General features: G+C 41.6%; 1 protein-coding gene across 1 annotated transcript in view; it reads right to left on the bottom strand.

Annotated features, from left to right (window-relative positions):
* Positions 1-2,322: 2,322 nt before the first annotated feature.
* MICAL2 (microtubule associated monooxygenase, calponin and LIM domain containing 2) overlaps positions 2,323-22,230 on the bottom strand; it is a 160,425-nt gene continuing 140,517 nt past the window's right edge. Inside the window, exons 31-36 of the mRNA XM_074586085.1 lie at positions 15,303-15,397; positions 13,100-13,192; positions 10,479-10,572; positions 4,876-4,975; positions 3,566-3,639; positions 2,323-2,646 (exon numbers count right to left, since the gene is read on the bottom strand). Of these exons, the coding sequence (XP_074442186.1) occupies positions 2,462-2,646; positions 3,566-3,639; positions 4,876-4,975; positions 10,479-10,572; positions 13,100-13,192; positions 15,303-15,397 (641 nt within the window). The 3' untranslated portion in view covers positions 2,323-2,461. The remainder of the gene's footprint in view (positions 2,647-3,565; positions 3,640-4,875; positions 4,976-10,478; positions 10,573-13,099; positions 13,193-15,302; positions 15,398-22,230) is intronic.

Genomic DNA, 22,230 nt, shown 5'->3' with positions numbered 1-22,230 from the left:
GCTTATATACAATTCAGAGCAACCTGAACCTGACCAACTGTAGTGTGTGCATCTCCTCTGGGCAAGCAGTCTGGACTTTGGTAGAGGAGGGCAATCTCCTCCCCAGGCCTAGGAGCATCATGTGTGCCAGAGGCTGCCCTCCTTCTTCCTCTTTGTACAGCAGCAACACTAAGACTTTTTAGATTGTGAAAGTGGGGTGAAAAAAACAACCCTTGACTGATATAACTAGAGATTTCTGCTGAGTTCCCCTCTTGTGCAAAGCACTAAAAAGTTTGCTTTAAACCTTTGTAAAACTACCTTGAAAGCATTATGACTCTTCATTTTCTACAGAAAACTGTGATAGATGTTCTAGACAGTCTTGTTCTACGGGATTACATGAGGCCTCTGGGAACAGTGATAAAGTCAAAAAATTTTCTGCACAAAACTGGAAATACCAGCAGATCTCCACAGCAAAAATGAAAATATTTATTGCTGCCCTGACTGCTCCTACTTTGTGTCAATCTTAAGTAACAGCTAGTTAAAAAAAATAAAAAAAAGAATCAATCGCTGCAATCCATCTCAATAAACATGTAATCTGAAGATCAGGTATGCTTAGCCTATGAATGACAGGGGAAAAAACAAAGTCTGATGGTAATTTTGGAACACATTCAAGGATTCTGCTATGTCTTTCCACTGCGATGAGAGACAAATTATATAGTTAAAGCCCTACATGTTATGTTTTAAGGGTACCCCTTCCAGTTATGGTAACTGAGAACATTGTTTAAAAATCTTAACTTATATTTTATCACTAATTACTTACCAAATTGATAAAGCTATCTACTCTATTACACACAGCTTTACCTATACATAGCTGTTAGAAATACATATTTATCAGTCAAAATCAGAGACAACATCCAAACTGAAAGATGTAACCAGACACTCTTATCCACTTTAAACAGTCTAATAAATAAATACAAATACATAAATATTGCAGAACCATAGTACATTCCTTGCCCAATAGAGGTATATTATTTATCTGTGGTCAATAGTAAAATCTTGTTTTAATCTTTAGAAAGGTTATTTTAAATTTTTTACAATATAGCAAAAACTTAAGATCATTCATAAATTACTGTGACAGAATCCAGTGTGTCTGTTACCCTACAAGTACTTACCAGGAGGCTTTTTTTAGTTTAAAGCTTTTGTAACAGGAACGCTCCTAGCTTTGGCTGTACCATAGGCAACCGCTGCAAATTAGCACCATTCATGAAACAATGAGAACATCAAATCTTCTCAGAGCACGAGGTAAAATGATATTCAAAAAGAAACAGTCTTTCAGTTTCTCCTTGTTTTTTCGTTTTGAAAATGTAGTGCATCATACATACAGTTGGGAATACTATCAATCTTAAATTGCAAAATTATCTCAGATTTAAGAAAGTACCTAAATTACACCGAATCCTAAGGAGAACTTCTGCACGCCTGCTTTGCCAGTATCTACAAATGCATGTACAAAAAACATAGGAGATGGTTCCTTTAAGCAAAAAAATATGCATATATATTCTTGATCAGCAAGATAAATGTAGTTTAAATATAGCAACAACATTTTCTATCAAATGTTGACGTTACAAACTCAACATTTTTTGCAACGCTTCTGAGGAATTATTCTCAGGGAGATCTTTAACTGCTACATCACTCATCACATTCTATGATACTATTTGTGATGTATTTGATCAAGCAATTGTAAAGCAGTTAGTCTGTTACTGTTTTTAAATTATCATGTAGCATATTTTAGAGAAGACCTTAATCTGTGACATACAAAAGCTTTTTTGAGCATGCAACAGTCACCCCTTTGATAATCCCTTGCCATTATACAAAATGTAGGGATTTAATATTGCTTTAACTTCTTGTTCAAAAATAAACAGTGCATTAAAACTTACAAATACCTGGAAAATTAATTACTTACATGCATTTACAGTAGTTTTAATGAGTGCTTATATGTAGTTATTAGTCAAACGACCCTTCCTCCACCAGAAATAAAATTTAAACTTATTTTTAAATGAGATGCTTGCTTTCTGACCTTTAAATAGTTCAACATGGGTTGGCTGTACCAAAATATTAACAAAACCACATACAGATTCAGACAAACAGATGGAAGCAGCACCGTCTCAAAGATACTAAATAATGTCATCGTGTTTCTCAGGAACAAAATTCCAAGAAAACAACTGAGCTCTGATTTCCCTTTCACAGACCCTGATGCCCATCAGACAGGTAAATTCAGTCCTGTTCTGTATTTCAGTGATCCTTTAAGCTGGTAGTAAAATGACTCACTCCGGTATGAGCAAAAGAACTGCTTAAGAGCTTTTGATAACAAAACAGCATGTTTCCCAAATAAACTGATATTAATTTGAATTCCTTCGTTTTTCAGAAGACTGTATCTCCGTTATTACAAATGTGGCTGAAGTCATGTTTATTTGCATGTGGCTGTTTAAATCCTGCTCAGTTGATAACCTCTAGATAATATAATGCTTTCAAAGTGCTGGTCTTCTGCTTTTTCTTTCACTCTTTGCTCCTCTAAGGTAGACACGAGTTTGTCTCTTTCTTCAACGACTTTCATCATCTCAGTAAAAATTTCATCCTCCTCATTCAGATCCATCTCATCTTTAAGGCTGTCTAAAAGATCGCAAAACAAGAGGTTAAAATCCAGATCACTCTGTTGTTCCACTTTGCATTATAACTGTTGGTGTACAGGTTGAATTAATATTACAGCCAATGACAAATGAAATCAATAGCAGTTAATATTTTTCATGTTACAGTTCAGGGAAAATTTCTCCTACATTTGGGCCATATAAGGGTCCTAATATCTAGAGTAGATCTTGTAGCAAAACTTAGATTGGAAGGGGTAGGAAAAGCACAACTTGTTTATATAAACATTTAAGCTGGAGTTTAAATTTAGTTTATACAAAGTAAAAAGCCCAACCATGAAACATAGTACCTGTAAGAAAAGGGAAAGTATTTTTCAGAAAAAGTATTGAAAACCGCTGTGACTTACAATCCACATACTTAGAACACAACAGGTTGTTTTGGGATATCCTGTTGCAGGAGATGTAACCGCCCCTGCATTCCTCCTTCCCATGCTGTCTTTTCTAATACCAAATAAAAGGACAAGCCCAACCTGTAAACCCAAGTACCTAAAAGCAGTTCCAAAATACTGCAGTAACCAATAATGCTACAGTTAACGTAAAAGCAGATAACCTCTTCTGCGTTTGGGTGGTTGAAGAAATTACTTTCTCTTGCTGCCTGTCATCACATGTTAGCTGGATGTTGCTGTTTGCACAGCACAATTAGTGGAATTACATGTGTGAGTGCTTCTGATCCAGTTCAGTGTAAAACTGGGCAGGTTAGCTTAGCTGTCTTCACTAGAAGTCAGATGAGAAGATCTCACAAGTTGCATTTCGCTGGCTGAGCTGCACTCGCAGAATAGCGCAGGAGGAAGAGCCTCAGACACTCTGGTCCTTTTTGGAGCCAGCAGGGACTCATATGGGCATGGTCCATCACTGTGAGCTGGAGCACACTCTCCCCTTTCACTTACCATCAATGGCCATTTTCTCTCTCAGCTTTTGTTCCAGCCTGCTTTGGTGGTCCTCCAATTCTAGCTCTTGGGCTCTAGGTACAATAAAAAGTACGTTAAAGAATAAGCTTTTTTCAGTAGATATCTAGACATTAATATTTTTTCAACCAAGAAATTCTGTGTTCTGTTTATCCAGTATTTTCTACTCATTGGCAGTCGAGGCTAAAAGCTTTGCCTGTGCCCTCATTGCCACAGCAATCCCAGAAGTACCACTTCCACCTTTTGCATTATGTATCAGATTAAGCCCCCTCATACATTGCAACCCTTAAGGCTTTAACCAGCTGTGCTTTGCTAGTGGCACCCACAACGTGACTCTGGAAAGGACTGAATGCTCCCACACATGAAGGGCCCTGCCAGGCCCTCTGCACAGGAATGGATCCTGAGGCAAGGGAATTAACACATGTGAACACACACAGACAACAACATTTTGTGCCCTGCAGTGATACAAGCAGCCTGCTTTTGCTTTTTCAACTGCTTTGCAGACAGCGTGAGCAGGAAGGATTGCTACCACAACACCCAATGACAATCAAAGGGGAAAGAAAAGGTTTGGCCCCTGACAGCATCAGCGCCGCTGGGGAGAACCTGGGGTGCAGCCAGAGCTAGTGGCTGGGCTGCAGGTCCGCACACAGCGCAGGGCTGTCTGAGTGATATGGAAATGATAAATGGCAACGAGCAGCCTGCACTGGTGTGAAATGCAGGGGCGAGTAATGACTGCTACGGCTCTCATCACCTTCCCACATTGTCCAGAAATACTGGAGAAAATAGCTGAGAGTCACCTCCACCTAACTGTTGAGTGCGTTTCCAAGGAGGCGAGGTGAAGGAGCTACAGCCAATATTGTTTCCATCAACCACAAATAGCGGCATCTGGGACGGTTTTTATTTGCTAGGTGTATCTGCTTGTTTCATCACTGTAGTGAATTCCTAGATCTTTTCTCTTATGTCCAATAAAAACTGAGATAAATTGGCCAGACTATTTTTCTTCCACAGGAGAGCGTGCCCCAGTGCTCATTAGATCTACATATATAAAGGCAAAGCATGTGTATGCTATACTGGTTTAGAGCATCGTATATGATTGAAATAATTGAACCACTATGAGAGGGAAGGACGAGGAGGGCTCAGCTGAAAATCTGTGTTCAAAACAGATTGTAGCTACTCTGGGTACGTTTATTCCCTGACAGTCTCAACCTGCAGCATGCAGCAAGGTGTCCAGGTGTAACGTGAGTACACTTTTCCCCTCCCCATCTTTAGTACTAATGCTCGACCTTACTTACATAATCAGGAGCTCAGACTCATAACGCATTAATTTATTCTTCTCCAGGACCAGCTCAAACCATTCATGTAGCATCTGAGTTTCATCCTTTGTGCCTGAATCTGTTTAAAATAGGAGAGTTAAGCGTGCATTACCAGCTTTCCTTCCAATGCTCTTACCACTTGAGTTCACTTTAAGTTGTCCTCATTTGTAAACCTAGGTGAGTCCAAATGTAGATTTTTTTTGCTGTATGTAACTTACATCAGTAACGTCTGGGTATAACAGGTATAACACTCCTGTCTACATTCGGTTCAATGTTGTAGTTTATTACAGTTAAAGGCGCATTAGATTTTAAAACACACTTGTTTCGGACGTTAAATTTTTTCTTTCTAGTAATCATATGGACTTTCCTTTTTTAATGGGCATGTTTTCTTCCTTTTAGTTCTGCCTTTGATAACATAGTTTGTCTGTCGATAGTGGACTCCAGCAGCTGAACTACTCGTATAAATGGATATCCTGTTAACACAATCAGACTTCAGGAGGTGCATGCTGGCAAGTGTCAACTTTGTCCCTGCTTCCAGTGGGCATCAGACACACAATAAAATCCTCTACAAATTTCCATTCATTTGCCAACTGGCCTCTAAATCTGCATCTGGTTTGAATGACAGGAAAGGCTGTGGGACAGGACAAATCTATTATTACTGGGTGTTTTTTTAACACTTTGCGCTAGGGCATCACTGGTAGGCATTATACAGACATGAAACACGAGATGGTCTCTCTCCCAAAGAGCTCACAGCTCGACTCTGCCTGGCTGAGGGGGAGGAGGGCTTCCTCTCTCACCAGGTGAGGGCCTTTACTGCTCCTAAAATGCCGTCTGTAGAAAAATCTTTGACAATGAAGAACCCCTGGGTATTTTCAAGTGGCAAGTCAGAGCACATACGTATTTCTTTTCCTTGCTGTCCTTTTTAACACACTCATCACTTCACATTTTCCATTCGTTTTCTCACAAAACAAAACCAGCCCACCACCTTTTGATACAGAATTACAGCAGCAGTGATGGCACTGCCAACATGCCTCCCACGATGTCTGCTCTGACCATCTGCCCTCTGTTGACACAAAATAGCGATCACTTGTAGGAAGCAAATATCTTACACTACTCCGGGTTGAGGCAACAATTTAGGTGACAGGCTGACCCCTTCAGAAGCATAATACCAACAGCCAGCCCGTGCTCCTGCCTCAGCACATGGTAGTTGCCCACCCTACTACGCTGCCACCGCATGTTGTAGGCAGGGTCGGCCAGACCTGGGACAAAGCAACAGGAGGTGTCACAGGCAGGCAGGAGAACGCAGGGCTCTCCTCCTCAGTCCTTGCATCACACTGCTAGATAACCAAGCATAGCATCCCCATAAACCAGCCTGGCTGTTTTCTGTGGATGAAGACCTATGTGATTTCTCCTACTTTAAGAGGACTGCACCTTTATTTCAGACTGAGCACTGAAATTTAAGCCCAAAGGTCTCAGGTCCAAGCTCCACAATTACAACAGTATCATTAAACTACGTTACCAAGTAGAGAGATAACCAGAGTCCTGGACAGCTCAGCAGCATTTCGGATGCCTTTCTGTTGTCGTTTTGGCATGCACTCTGTTCTCAGCCCAGGGATTACCCTCTTGCCTCTACTGCTTCAGCTGTCCCTCACTTTAACGTCAAAGCCAGGATCTGACTCCATTCAAGAACAGTAGTTTAAAGCCCATCTCCTTGGGGCAGTAATGATCTCACCTAACAAAGCCCTTCAGCAATCTTCCTGAGCAGGAGGGAAACTGTTGGGTATTTGGGATCACCAGCCCATTTGCATGCCTTCACCAGGCACTGTCATCCCAGAGAGCCCAGGTGACCTCCTGCCAGTGTCTGAGGAATGACATGGGCCCCCATGCTGAGGACAGGAGCCATGCTGGCTTGGGTGCAGTTCTATGATTTCTCATCAGGATTTGACCCCAATCTGAAGTTACCATGAAATGTGAGATTAAAGCAGCAGGAGAGGGCGAAGAATCTTTGTCCAATTTCTACCCGATTCCATTAAAACTTGCCAGGAACAGATGTTTCCTGGGGGTTCTTCCAGGTCAGCAAGCAGTGATAAAAAAAAAAAAAAAAAGTCCTGTCAGCGTGACTGCTGGAGCAGTTCTGGCTGGGATGAGTCAATGGTAACTTCTCACAGATCCAATGCAGGCATGCAGCATTAGTATTCAGAGCCTTAGGTCTTCATATGCCACCGTCAGAAGTTATCATGGAAATTTGATCTATCTTACTGTCAGTAAAATCATTGCAATTGCAGGTATGCATACGTCCTGCACACATACAGAGGGTTACTATTCCGTTTGCTGTTTTCTTGATTAGGCAAAAATATTATTGCTTTTTTCTTTTTTTTTTTTTTACATTTCCTCTTTAAACTTTGAAGTCTCTGTATCTCCAACAAAAGACTGTGTATCATAGCTTGATTGAGGTAATCAAAAAGTAATGCACTTCTCAAAAATGCTACCCATTTTAGCAAAATCCTCAATGCAAGGTGAAATAAAAATAGCCCTTGTTTTTCCTTCTTTTCCATCCCACAGAACGCACTTCCAAGTGTCCCCAGGAGCATTTTTCCCCTGAGCTTTTCAAATGTTTGTAATAATAATGTTAATTGTTATTTAAGTCTGACGGAGTGCTTTATGCCTTCCAAGGGCAGAACAAGCCAACGAAGTCCTTTGCATAACGCAGTACGACAGATCTTTTTAAAGGTTAGAGGGAAAACGATTTAAGAGTTTGTTTCAGGAGCCACACTGGCATTTTCTTACAGCATTGCTAAAGCAAAATTTTCCTCCTGGTTTACACAAGTCTCCTTTAACCTGGATAAAATCAGATATTCTTCTAATTACATCATAGTAATTTCTATATTTGTCACTTTTGAGGGAATGACAGGCTGTGGAGCGTTCTCAAAACCTCAACCTTCTGTTTTCCAGAGTGATGCTATGCTGTCCCTCCATACAGCAGTCACACCATAAAGGGGGCTTGGCCCGTTTGCGCTCTTTTGGGAACAGCTAAACCTCATAGTCCTTATTCTTACAGGTTTTCAACTGATCTCTTTTGACTCTGCTGAAAGTTTTGAGAAACCTTGGATATGCTCCTTATGAAATAAAAAATTAGCTGCAACATGTGCAGATATTTGTTCACTTTCCAAAACATGAAGACATTTCTTAACATTCTCTCAACACAGATTTTCTTCTTTGTCATCATTCTTCATGATTTTTTTAGTTCAACTGATCGGTTATGCTAATTTCAGTGGAAAACATGTTTCAAGATTTTTATTTCTGTATTTTCTTGTAGGCAGAAGTTCTCCATAAGCCTCCACAAATGTCAGTGAAAAACAAAGCAACGGTACATCAATGATTTATTATCTGGCATTTCAAACCAGAATAAAGTAAATAACGGGCATGAAAAATTATTCATAGGACTGATATTATTTCTTTTTTTTTTTTTCTTAATGCATGAATTGTTGTCACTACAATTAGAAGATCATCAAAGCCTCATTTTGCTCATCAGTCTTTATGGCAGTTGTTTCGCACCCACGCATGTTCTCTTCTAATTCAGTTGAGGAGCTAATGAATAACTGCCCCTAACAAAGGGGCCATTCATCCCGGGCTTACAGAATTATTAGAGGAGAGTTGCGTAAATGTCACTGAAGACTAGTGTTTGCAGGCCTGTCTCTAAATTTGGTTATTCACAACCTTTGCAGCTCAATATTATTGCTGAACTGTGATTGTTTTCTAATTACCTTAATAATACCTATTAAATCACTTGAATTGCATAAGTGCAGACCTCCTTAAATACAACTTAACCTAATAAACACTGGTCATTCATTAAACAATAATGCTCATTATTTTTAAGAAGGTTGAACAGAATATTAAACTCACTGATTCCTGCATCATTACACGTATGTTATCACAAGCAACAAAGCACTCACATTTTTGTTTGGAAAACTTAAAGCTTCATGCTTTTGCAGCAGGAGAGTTATTGAGAGACAGTAACATCCTACGTTTCAGTATCTGCCCTATTTGTAACTGGCCACCTACACACATGCAATCAACGGGGAGAAAAAATAGTACTTTCACCTTAATGAGGGCAATCCAATTACTAAGGATGGGGAGAGAATGAGAAGCATCAATCTCTTGGCAGACAGCCTTCTTTAGGAAATGCGATTGTCAAAACAGCAAAAACAAGAGGTGGCTCTAGGCCATTTATCCCAGTATTTGGTGTCTATCCCAAGAGCTAGAAGCCTCTTGTCCCTCTATATTTTTGACATTTCCAAAAAACATCCACCCTTATACAAATCAGTGGTGAAGAAAAAAGCTAATACTCCAAATCCTCAAAGGCTTTTTAACAGACTTTCTCACAGGCAGTAAGGTGAGTGCCATTTGATAAATGATTATGTTTTCACTTAAGAAAAAAAAAAAGAAAAAATGCTGGCCTTTTAAATAACATTTGAAATAGGTTGGCACTATCAGTTATAGGAAATCAGTTAATAAAAGGCTGAACAAATGATCTCTTGCTGAACTGATTAGCTCAGTGTTAGAATAGGGGTGATAACTGCTAAGAAATATGGCATTTAAAAACCTGGCATGTAGAGATTGTGCTGGGTTGCCTAGCTAAGACAACAACAAGATCAGGTGCCAAAATATAGCTAGGTTTTCAGTGTTGTACAACTGCCTGTCATGAAAGCACGAGGCTCAGCTTTCTAAAACAGAGGTAAATAAAGACACGTTTGCAATCGGGCTGTCAGCTCCCCAGAATCCTTTCAGCACGGAACTGCAGCCCCCTCTGAAGTCCCTTACATGCATCGTTCACAATCCTATCCCCGTTTTGAGCCTGGCAGGAGCCCCCAGATGTCCCAGCTCTCTGCAAGAGGTCTCCCCAGCTTCACCCCGTGAGTGCTGGGGAGCATTCGTAAGGCTGGGCGGGTGGGAGGATGCCACATCCTGGGTGATTGGGATTGTTGGTTCAGGAGTGTGAAAACCTTGCCTCCGACCAGGGCCAGGATGACGTCCCTGTTATCTTCTGCCCACTGGGGGAAAGGCTGTGTGGTGCAGGTCTGCGTGCCTGCACGCTGCTGTTGCGATAGCATGGCCACCAGCTCTAATCCTGTTAATGGCATTTCACACTCTGGGAGAAGTCATTAAGGACTCTGTTACTAGGCACGGGCTGCTGCTGGCTTGGTAACTGAGATACAGCTCCTGGAAACCTCACTGGTTCCCTCCAGAAAATGAAATTGAGCTCAAGATGGGATTTTTAAAAATGGGGGCGGGGTGTGTGTGTGTGTGTAATGTAGATTCAGGTTCAATAGCAAGGCAAATAATTCCACATCTGTGGTAGCCAACAGAAATTTATAGCACTCAGTGTAAAGGTGCTTGACCTAACAGAGTTTGAGGAAATGGGTAAACGATGATTTTCGTTCTTCCAGTTACTCTTTCGTTTCAGATTTTGCACTGAACTCTATTTCTATGACAATCATTAAAACCCCTCTGCTTTTAAAAAGTTTAAAAAGGTTAAAAAACCACCATCAAACAAACAAACAAACACACACTGCTTTATTTACCTGATTCTCCTCTTAGTTCTCTCTCCAGTTTGACACCAAAAATCTCCAGAGCTCTTTGTCTTTCCTCCAATTCTTCTAGTTGGCGCTGGATTGCCTGCAAAATCATAATGATATAAAAGCTACAGACATAGCTTGAAAATTCAGAGACAAAAGATGGTCTCAGTGGTTAGAGAAACAGCTTGAAAAGGTCTCAGAGGAGTCGTGAGATTTGCAAAGTCATTGAGCGTACTAGACGCCTAAGCAATTTAATAATTCCACTAGGTATCTATCCACATTTTTAGTGGATAAGTATCACAGGTATTAAAAGAACCTCAGTTTTTCCGAACCTTATCTCTTCTGTTGTAAAACAGAGATCATAAAGTTTCTGTGTCTCGCAAGGTGTGAAAAGTCAATACCTTACACATTCAGAGGCACATATTCTGAGAGGCTACATGAAAAAAGCTCATATAAATATTGAAGGTTTACAGCTAGAAAGCTTTGCCTAGCTATTTTGTTGTCCATGGGGTTTTGTTGTTTGTTTTGCTTCCATATTGCACAAGCTTTTGACACAGACAGGAAAGGGTCTAATAAGTAAGAGGTGATAATTCAGTGGCACTTCAGGAAGGACCTCTACATTCACTGGTCCACCCCCTTTTAAATAACATTTTCAGAGGTGCCATGTGGATAATAGGCATGAAACACCTTAAGAGGTTATACTCTCACAGAGAGATGCTCAGCAGTTCCCATTTCAGGCTGTGTTAGGGAATACCAAGCCAAGCCCTTAGAAACAGCCTAACAAACATGAAAGATGGTTTGAAAAGTTTGGACTTGATCGTTTCCACAAAGCAGTAGAGAAGTTGCATATGCATCTAATTTCACCTTGAGATAATTTACAATTCTTAGATCAAAACTACAACATAGTTGTTCTTACTTTGGCTTAAATAAGATACTGTTTCTCGTGGTTTAATCTCAGCTAGAACCACGCAGCCGCTTGCTTACTCCCCCCAGTCTGGATGGGGGAGGGAATCGGAAGACTAAAAGTGAGAAAAAGCTTGTGGGTTGAGATAAAGGCATTTTAATAAGTAAAGCAAAAGCCATGCACACAAGCAAAGCAAAACAAGGAGTTCATTCACTGCTTCCCACGGGCAGGCAACTGTTCAGCCATCTCCAGGAAAGCAGGGCTCCATCACGCATAACTGTTACTTGGGAAGAAAAACGCTATCACTCCGAACGTCTTCCCCTTCTTCTTCCCTCACCTTTATGTACTGAGCATGAAGTCATACAGCATGGAGTATCCCTGTGGTCAGCTGGGGTCAGCTGTCCTGGCTGTATCCCCTCCCAACTTGTTGTGCCCTCCCAGCCCGCTCTCTGGCGGGGCTGCGTGAGGAGCAGGAAAGGCCTTGACTGCTTAGCAACAACTAAAAACACCAGTGCGCTATCAACACTATCCCCATCCCAAATCCAAAACACAGCACTGCACCAGCTGCTAGCAAAAAAGTTAAGTCCATCCCAGATGAAACTACAACACTATTTTTCTTTCCCATGGATTTTATTCTGTCACAGATTTTATAGTAATGGCTAGATATTAGCATTTTCTAAAATCCACTGTCTCATTCAAACACAAAGTTTCTTTCCTTTTCAGTAACACATTTTGCAAAAGCGGTGACATCTACAAAAATGGAGATTTCAGATTCACGTCTCAAAAACAACTTATTAGTTTTCTCTTTTAATTTAATATTGGCACAGAAATAGCAAGTGGAAGCTCCATCAAAAACTATCCACTTGTTAGAGTAATACAACAGAAGATGATGGACAACTCTGCCTAGAAAAAGCCTGCTCTCCCCACTACCATATCTTGATTATCATTACAACCTGAATTAATGAGATTAAATCTAGCTCAATTTCTCTGCCCTATGCTATAGTACAGACACAGACAAAACTGCTAATGGCCACATAAGCCATTAAGTTGTGTGTGTGTGCGTATCTATATGCATATAGATATGTATATGTGGTAAATGAAACAGATAAACCTGAAATTTTTGAGATGGGAGAGAACACAGTCTGAGATCAAGTCATGCAGAAGTGCATTCCTAAATCTTTAAACTGCAATTGAAAACAACAAAACACTATCAGAGGCCAGGGCTTTTCCAGCATTTTCTAAAGAGCAGGGCCTGTATAAAGTCAAGTGACTTTGCATAATTAAGAAAGAAAACAGTTGACTTTCACTGTTGTGGCAGAGAGAGAACAAAAACCATCACACTGTTTTCATACCCTCCTGTAGTACATAGGGGTAATAGCTGAGTTTCTTACATTCTCAGGGGCTGATATTATTTCTCCTTTTTACCTCTTTCCCTCTTAAGTGTATTCTTCTCTTATTGCCAGTCCCTATTCCCTCTTGTTCTTCCTGCACAATTACGAAATTACGATGATCTCCTGGGGCACACGTGGATTTATTGCATACAGAGATGCAAGGCCCCACCACATACACCTTTCTGCTCCTGATGGTTTGGGGGGATCTCCACACAGAAGGCAGTGAGCCGCAGCGAGGAGCGAGGGGAGGTGCAGAGCCCACACTGGGGACCCCTTGTCCTCGCTAGTCACTCCTGGGAGACAAACGGGACATCTGTGAGCTACATTTTCACCTGTGCCTTGTGAAGCCTCTTCAGCTCCTCTTGTTTAATCAATTGCTTTGTCTCCTTCTCCAGCTTCCTTCTCCTTCTAAGAGTCCTTTTTGCCTACAAAAGAGAGAGAGAAAAAAAAGACAATCAAAGCATAAATATGCCAGCACAGGTTTCCTCAAACCTTCTCCAGAATCACAGAACCATTGAGGTTGCGAGAGACCTCTGGAGATCATCTAACCTGACTCCCCTGCTCAAAGTGAGGTGAGCTACTGCAGGGTGCTTGGGGCAACCTAACTGAAATGAAAATATTCATGTAGGGATGTCTTCATGCATTTGCCCACAACGACTTTAAATCATTGCAAGCTCTTATTGCAACGCTAAGTGAGTGTGAACTGTCTCTATCAATAAAAAAAGGTCCAAATCACAAAGTTGGCTTTATACAACATACCACTATACATGGCTTCTGCAGACATCACCTTCATCAGGGAAGAAGCCAGGCACAGGTGGTGGGAAGCACCAGTTTAAGGAAACTCAAACCATTTCTATTGCTGTACCTGCTACGTAGTAAAATTCATTTTGGATCACTTGTAACACAGTAAGAGGGACATATCCAAAAGAAACAGCCATCACAGGACTCTACCTGAAGCCCTGTGAAACCTTCCCCAATGCCATTCCTCTATGGTATTACAGAGGTTTTTTGCCTTTCCCTGGGCCCCTGTCGCTGCTGCCGGGAAAGCGGGGCAGCACGTGCTGCAGGGCCGGCCGAGGGCATCGCCCGTGCTTGCTCCAGCTTGCCCTTGACCCAAGCTCTCTGGAAGTGCTTCAAGGCTGTGGTTCTCCCATTTTGGAGGAGACAGAATATATGAGCGCTGTAGACGAGACGACTAAAAAACTAACAAGCCAGGAGGCCGCTAAAATTTTTCCCACCGAGTTTTGCCAGTGAAAAATGGTGGTACTGGCAAAATAGCATTTAGAGCTGGCATGAAAAGAGGTGTTAGGAGGCAGCCGAGAGAAACAAGCTGAGCGGGGAAAGTGCATCAAAACTGAGTCACTGTTAACACCCGCGTGCGGCAGCTGCTGGTTCACCCCGTTCCTGGCAGCTGCCCCGGCAGCGCTGCCTTCCCCTCCGCCAGGCCCTGCCCGCCCCTGCCGCCGCCCGCACTGCTCGGAGCTGCTCCTGGCCACTTTTCTCCCATGTCTCCCTTCTTTTCTCCATTTTGTTTCAACTTTATTTAATTAGCCAAAATATTATCTTGCTATAGATTGTTTTTCCTGTAACAGGAAAGATGAATGATGAATTCTGACATCTCAGCGCATCCTGACACAGAGCCACTGGCGGGATGTGCTGCCACACATTGCTGCGCTTCTGCCTCGTGGCACCTCGGTTCCTCTAGAGCTGTGCAACTGGGTTTCCATTCAAAGCCCCACTTAGCTTTCAGCTCGGCTGTGTTTTTCAGCGTACTGGGCAGCCTCTTGCTTTGCTTTCCTTTTCTTCCCCACCCCGCAAAAGCAACAAATCAAAAGGCCACCTCTTACTATTAATTCCACTTACTGATATTCCCTCCACAGGAAAGAGGTAAACACATTTCTGGTGAGCTATGCAGGCAATAAAACCTCTGTTTCTACAAATCAAAGCTGAGTATCAAGAGTTCACTGGTGCTTTAACCCCACCGCTCCTGCCAGCCACAGGAACTTTGTTAGGGCTCGGAGACCCCAGTGTGCAGCTGGCCCTTTCGGCATATAAGGTCTGTGTCCAACCCCATGCCTCACGCAGTCATGCTGATTAGGATAAACACAGTGTTTTCGACGCAATCTGCCTGTAGCGCCTCTCAAATGAAGTTGTATTTCCCCCAGGGAAATCTGCATCTGTTTGGTTTAATGTTTTCAATGGTTTGCTTGTTGGGCTACATATTAAGGCCACTTAAGAATGCAGCTTCAAAGTGGTTTCAGTGAAACATGTCTGCTTGTCATATTAAGACCTTCTCTGTCAATGTTGGTGTAACCTGGGGGAATTAAAGATCCAAAGACGGAACAGAAATTTTTATTTTCATCAGTCTTAAAGAGTGTTAACGTATTTTTCTCTGTGTGACAAGTAACTTCCACTGATAAAGCGTTCCCATCCCCATTTTGAGAAATTGCGGTGTGTTTTGGATCAAAATCACATGATAAATCTTAAATACAGTCCAACTGAGGAAATATCTTTCTGTTTCCAAGTCAAGGTTACCTTGTGTGTTAATGAAGGCTTGGATTCAAATTCATCATCAGAGGAAGAAGTAGAACACTCGGTAGTTTGTTTTCTGACAGGTAGGTGTTCACATCCTAAGATGCAGGAACAAAACAGTCAGTGAAGCAAAAACCACTGTTCTTTAACTTACACAGACACTTTGCACCTGCCCTGAGTTCTAATCAGCAGCACCTAGAGCAATTTGGAAATTTGGCTGATGGCATTAATTAGATTTTTGATCCCTGTCAAAAACTCTATCTGGGTATATCTGATTTTTTTCGGGTATTACGTACAAATAAATTAATTCCTTGAGCACCCTGCATGTAGCATGCATGTTCTGAATGCTCTCAACATTCATTAAAATGTATATCTGAAGTTAGCCATATTACCCAAATGATTGTATAAGGCTCACTATACAGTGTAATTGAATGCAAAAAGTCTGAGCCAGCTCTTAAACAAATTATCCTTATGTGGCTTGTAGCATCTGGCACCCATTTTTACTACATGACATCTGCTCAGTGTAAAATAGTTGGCGTCAGAATGTCTGGTCATATAAAAAAATCACAAATGTAATCAGAAGCAAATGGACTAAGAGAACAAGGCTTTATCACACAGCCTCATGCAACATAAATATTTCATTAATTATGTCTAAACAAACGTCACTTATTTTTCTGCTTTAGGAATATTATCACATCATTGAACTGTTGATTAAAATGCCATAATAAGTCAGGAAAATCCATACATCACAACAATGCACTCCATAAGGAAAACTCAAAGGCTACTTTGGAAGGAGCATGCTTTCAGAATTATAAATTAAATTACATTTAATTGCAGCAATTTTATCATGCCTGTTTTTCCAGCATCTTGTTTCAACTGGGTGTAAATATTTGAATTTCTTCTTAATTTGTCTAATTCATAGCTTCATTCTCTTTATTTCAGAAATAAAACTGCTTTTGGAACATCTGTCTCTATGCTTCAACCTGCTACAGGGTTAATGATTAACAGCTGGGCAACATCTTGGAAATGTACATTATTTAAAGCTAACAGTGCCATTTTTCTTTGTATCTGAGAGGTAACAGTTGGCTTTCTGTGTGCAAGTTGTATTCAGATTAAAATCACTTCCCATTCTCCCAGTGTAAATGTTTCTTCTTTGCCTTGTCCTGGATCCCAGTCCTGAAGTAGGACTTCTGTCTCAAGCCCAAATTTAAAATCAGGATCCACGAAACACGTTCATTCCAGGCGGTAAAGCAATGAAAGCAAATCCAAGTAATTCGAGGTAGAAATTCTGATTTTTTACAGCGGTCTCAATTTTAGAAGGACCCAGTCCTTGCGCTCAATGAAGGTACAAGCTCAGAGGGTCCAGTGGAGCAGACTTGGGTCCTGTCCTCTGTCGCAAAACGGACAAGTTCTTGGGCAGCAGATGCCTGCAAGCGAAAGCGGGGAGGCGCAATAGCCCTCCAGGTGGGACTCCAGCCTCCCAGGTGATTCCCCTGCTCCAGAACTGCTCAGACTACTACACCACACCTCCTCACCTCGCAGCAATTGGAGGAGGGACACAACTCCTGCTTCCTGACCTGCTGGGGACTCTCATGATTGCTGGCGTCACACCAGTGCTGTGCACTGCCCCATGCTCTGCGGACAAGAGTGCAAATCCAGCTGCACCCTGTCGCTGCCCCCAGCAAGGAAGCCCTTCCCAGTGCACGAGATGGAGGAAAGCACGGTGGGGATCACACTCACTACTTCTTTTGAGGAGTAAACTCACCTACATTACTTTTCTCTGTGCAACTAAAAGTTTGCAGTAACTACCTTGCGGTCACACCGCTGTTGAAATCAAATTCCATAATATGCAAGTAGCAAACCTTACAGCCCAGCAGGGCCGGAAACACAAGCAATTAGATGCTCCCTTTCTTCTCTCAGCTGTGGGAATAAGTGACTGCTTCCCCGTGCCCTCCTCCTCAAGTGATATCAATAATTTAAAAAGCGTTACAAGGTCTAACGGAAAAGCAGCAGGAAAACACAAGGGCACCTGCCTCCTCCTCGGGGGTGTGAGCTTTTTGCCTTTTTGGGACAGAGAGATGGTCAAGGACTTCCCCAAGGAGTTCCAAGGGCCATCTCACGAGCACATGGAAGCGGATGTCTGTGCACAGAATATCTTCATAACATCCACAATGCCCATCTGCTATGGAGAGCCATGTATTTGCACCTTGTCCTGCAGAGAAAGCCATTTAGATTGCTCTGAAACAGCTCAGCCTTTCAAGAGACCCAAAGCTCTGTGAGACAACCACCACTCAACTGCAATCGGCAACGTCCTCCATCATCTCCACCCAAGAAGCCTACAGGACAAAGGGCCATGTGAACCCACTCAGTGATGAGGCATCTGATGGATCTACCTGTGCACATTGACAGAGTCTCTGTCACGTTTCTTGCACCCACATTTCACAGCACTGATGTTCTCCGCTAATGTAATATGGAGAGGTGAAGCACGGGCTGCTCCAAGGAGCACACAGCAGAGAGTGACAGAATTGGGATGAGAATAAAGGGGTTTGGCTCCCAGATATGTGTGAGCCAAACTATATCCCTGCCACATTTCAGGGATATAGAAACAGTGGGTCAGTGCCTTCCTTTCACCATTAAAAGGGCAGCCATTCAGTGCTCTGCTCAACTATTTTTCTTTGACTATTTTCTTGTTGGAGAGACCAGAAATATGCTTTAAACTGTTCCCCAGATGCAAATTTCAACTTCAAGACAACTGTAATAAGCATAGTAAGAAGTTACCTCACTGAATGAACTTGTTTTATGCACAGCTAGAGAAAAATACCACAAGTTTATTCTATTTTTGAAAAAAAAACATAACCCTACAACAAACCCCCCCCAAAAACCCAACCCAAAACATTCTTCTGTATTACAGTATCTACATGTTCTACTATAGATGATTGAGCATTAATCTTTCCCACCTCCAAAGGGGTGGGATAGGCAGAATTTACCTGCCAGCTATGAGGATTTGGACAAGGAGTTAACACATAAAAAGTGTTCAACTTAGGGACTTTCACACTTACAGAGTCATTAAAACCTGAAACTTAGAACTGTAATAGTAAAGTTCGATAATAATAATTTGTCTGCTCCAAATAGGTCAAGTCTTAAAGCTCGATAGCTACAGAAAAGATTGCAAAAACATACTTTTTTTTTCCAAATATGAGCTCAACCCTTCTAGACTTGGGCTTTTGCTTTCCTGCCATCTCATTCCTTCAAAACGGGCGTTATTTATTACCCATTTCTAAAGTATTCTAATGTTTCCCTAACTTTCAAGTTAACTGATGTTCTACTAGAGCTTTTCGTCCCCAGCTAACATGACTTTGGATCACTAGGCATGGTCAGCCATGGGTTTAGTTCTTAATTATGAAAGAGAAAGGAACAAATATTTCTGTAATCTTTATTAGTTTATTCTTGATTTACCTCACAGTAGCTACTAGGAGTTTGGCCAAGAGACCTTTCCAGCATACCTGATTTACAGCTGTCAAATCGCAGGAAACTGAGTATTAATTATTACTGTTATTAATACTGAGTGTCACAGAATATGCTTCAAAGTATAAAATTGAAAGAAACCTCCAGTTCTTCATATTGGGATTTGGTATCCTCGTACGTGTATGTCATAAGAGATAAGAAAAATTACATCCATAAAAATAAAATTATTTCCTATGGCCAGTTCCTCACACCTTGGTAATCCAAGGCTGAGTCTCAGACACTTCGCTTTGGCCTAAGCACGCTGACATTTAATGTCATCAGCAGTAAAACCCTCTGTATTCAGGGGGATCAACTGGACCAAAGTCCAGTGCTTCTGCAAGCCGCTCCCTTAAATAAATCTAAGGTACCGGTTTTCCTAGGAAACTTGAGATTCTCTGAACAAAGAGGGAGCTGCCATGTGAAGAGGTTAAGAAGGTGATACCTTCTGTTAGACGTGGGCAGTGCCACCACTGCTGTCCCTCTGCACGTCACAGCTCACCTCCCTTTCTTGGGGTGTTTTTGTGTCACAGTAATGACTGTAGTCTAAATACACAGACAGTCTCAGAGCAGGAACTGTTTTTAAAATATAATGTTATATTAATCTGATGGCTTCCTCTGTAAGTGTCCAAGATGGCATATTTTTATATTTTTATAAAGTTGTTGGAATTAATCATGACCACTTTAAGTAGTTCAGTGTTTTACAGAAGAGAGGGGCAAAGCTATACGTATCTCTTGGGGCACTGGTGTCCCAAACCAGATGGGAATTGGCATGAGGTAGGAGATGAAAAGAAAAGCCAGTAGAAATCAAGAGTGGGCTTGGCTATTTGGCTTCACATGTCTGCTTTTCCACAGATCTCTCATGCGGTCTTAGGCACGTAATTTAATCTTGTAGTGCTTCAGTTCCCCTTCTAAAATATGAAATCCCCGAGATAACAGTGTCCTAGCTGACAAGAACATTGCAATCGCACAGACTCTCAGTGGTACAAAGATGCAGTAACGGGAACCATGTATGAACTGGAAATATTTGCAAGCAGTCCCTTTTCAGCCTCAAAGTGCACAGAAACATCAAAGTGAGTTCATAACATGTCTGATTTTCTCATCAGCTGAATTGGTTGTCCTGCTTAATGAAGTGAGCCATGTAAACAACACACAGTCACAAACTGAGTTATAACAACTCTCATCTCATCTAAGGGATGATTCTAGGAATGTTTTCAGGTAATCCCTACTCTGTCACGGACAGAAATTTTCCTCCCATGTCTCCATCACTATCAAGAAGCAAACCTGGAGTCACAATCGTCTGCCAATAACCAATCACCTTCGTGGGCTGGCCTTCCCTTCTTGGTGGGCTGCTTTTCTGTAAGTTAAAAGTAACCTAAACCTGGATCCACTACTGCGTCTCATTCCAAACACTGCTGACTGCAGCACTCTCATACAGCCTGGCTTAGCTCTCTTTTCCTGTTGTCTTTCTGTGGTATTAATGATTTTTAGTATCTATAACTAACATGTTACTTTGGCATTTTTTTGAATTTAAAAAGGGCAATTAGCCCCAGGAGAGAACAGTTAACCATCTGATTGGTCAATTTTATTGATCAAGTTTTTGTGTTTGGCTTTTTTTTTTTTAACTGCAGGTTGGAATACAAAGGAGGAATCAAAGGACAAAAGCCTCAGAGATATTTCTGCAGTAAATCAAAAATCTGGAATTGCACCTAGAAACTCCAGTGTGGCTGTCTGGGGACATTTGTATATTCTACAGGGAAACTTAGATGGGAATTATTATTTTTTTTTTTTTTAAACTGATCTTTCACTGAAAACAGTGCATGAACAGTGGATGAATATCCCCGTTACTTCAGTAAGATTTGTGTAGGTTCCACACGGGTGGTCTGCGCAGCCAGATCTCTGCACAGCCAAAACTTCCAAGTGGCTCTAAGGAATAGCTCTTATGCAAGTGTTAGCCAGGAAGTCTTTAGACCAGGTCTGGCTATCAGAAGCTGGAATGACCCATATGGAAGGTGTAACTGCACCTGTATGTTTGAGCGACAGGCAATCTGCTGCTCTGTAATTAAGATCTCTGCTTCCTCATGCTGAGCTTCAAGTTGGTGGTTGAATACTTGGTAGGAGATGACAGAAGGACAGAATATAGTTTTAGCTTGGACAGACACCTGGGTCCGAAATGCAGAAGTCATCAGCATAGGAAAGACATCTGGACATGTATTTGCAGATGAAGTAACTAAAATAAGATGTAGGGAAAGAAGAGCAACGTAATATAGAAGTAGATGTGTGGGGTGAGACTGAAGGTCCTTACAGACTGTCTCCAGCAGCGGGTGTCTAAAGGAATGCTATAGGCACCAGCAGTCATTCCTCCCCTTAACACTCACCCAGCTTCCAAGCATTTTTCAGTTCAGAAGCTTTCTAAATTGGATGTGATTTCTAAACACCTGATTAATTCTCAGTGGATTTCTCTTCAATGAGCTTACCCAGTCTCATCTCAAGCCCATGGACTTTTATCACCCAGCTCATTCCTTGGCTCCACAAGCCAACAGCCCATTGAGGGAGAAAACACCGACATAATGCAAGACTAACCATACTTGCACAAAACGAGTCTGTCTGGCCTCAAATAGGATAAAAAAGCCCTACTGAAAAGAGCCAAGAGGAGTATGAGAAAGAGACTCACTAAATTGGTTCCTGCAAGGTGCTGGGAGTATTTTTTTTTCCTTTAAATAAAAGAATTTTCCTGAGATTCAAGAGAGAAAAATAATGACGTATCATGTGGGCTAAAGCTTGTCACCAGTTCGTGACTGCAGTTTGCCAAGCCTGGGCCTTAGACAAGTGCCAGTGTGAGACAGAAATGCCATTTTAGAGAGCCAAGCAGGACTTGGCTCTTTACCAGTTTGATTTACTCAAATATGAATGTTTGAAAAAGTTCGTGAGCTGCAGTGTTGAAACATGGAAGATGACAGATTACTGGGCAAATGGCTAGATCAAAGCTGCATTTTTTTATTCTGAACAGACTTTGCAATGCCTATATTCAATAATTATAATAATTTAATGATTCCTCTTTTGGCTTGCACAGCAGAGGAATGCAGCACATATTAAACCAGCATGTTTTTCCAAAATATTTTAAACATATAACATATAGCATTATTCAAGCCTAACAAGAGCTTTTCCCATTTTAGTAGGAACACAACATACCAATTATCATAATACGTTTAGTTAAGAGCAAGTCAGCTTGGCTTAGTCGATGGGTGATAGCTAGGTACAGGCTCAGAAAAAGCGTCCCGTTTGAGACCACAGCGTGACAGGTGTGAACACTAGCAGCTCCCTGTGGCTTCAGTGCGGCCCTTAGCATCCTCCTTAGCTCCATGGGGATACCTGGTTTTGCGAGTTGTTTGATAAAGGATGCTCCAAGAATCCAATCCAAAAATTCAGG

Source organism: Larus michahellis, chromosome 4 (assembly GCF_964199755.1).
Source record: "Larus michahellis chromosome 4, bLarMic1.1, whole genome shotgun sequence".
Classification (NCBI taxonomy): Eukaryota; Metazoa; Chordata; class Aves; order Charadriiformes; family Laridae; genus Larus; species Larus michahellis.
Note: the sequence above shows the minus strand (reverse complement) of the source record. Positions and strands in the feature narration are given on the sequence as shown.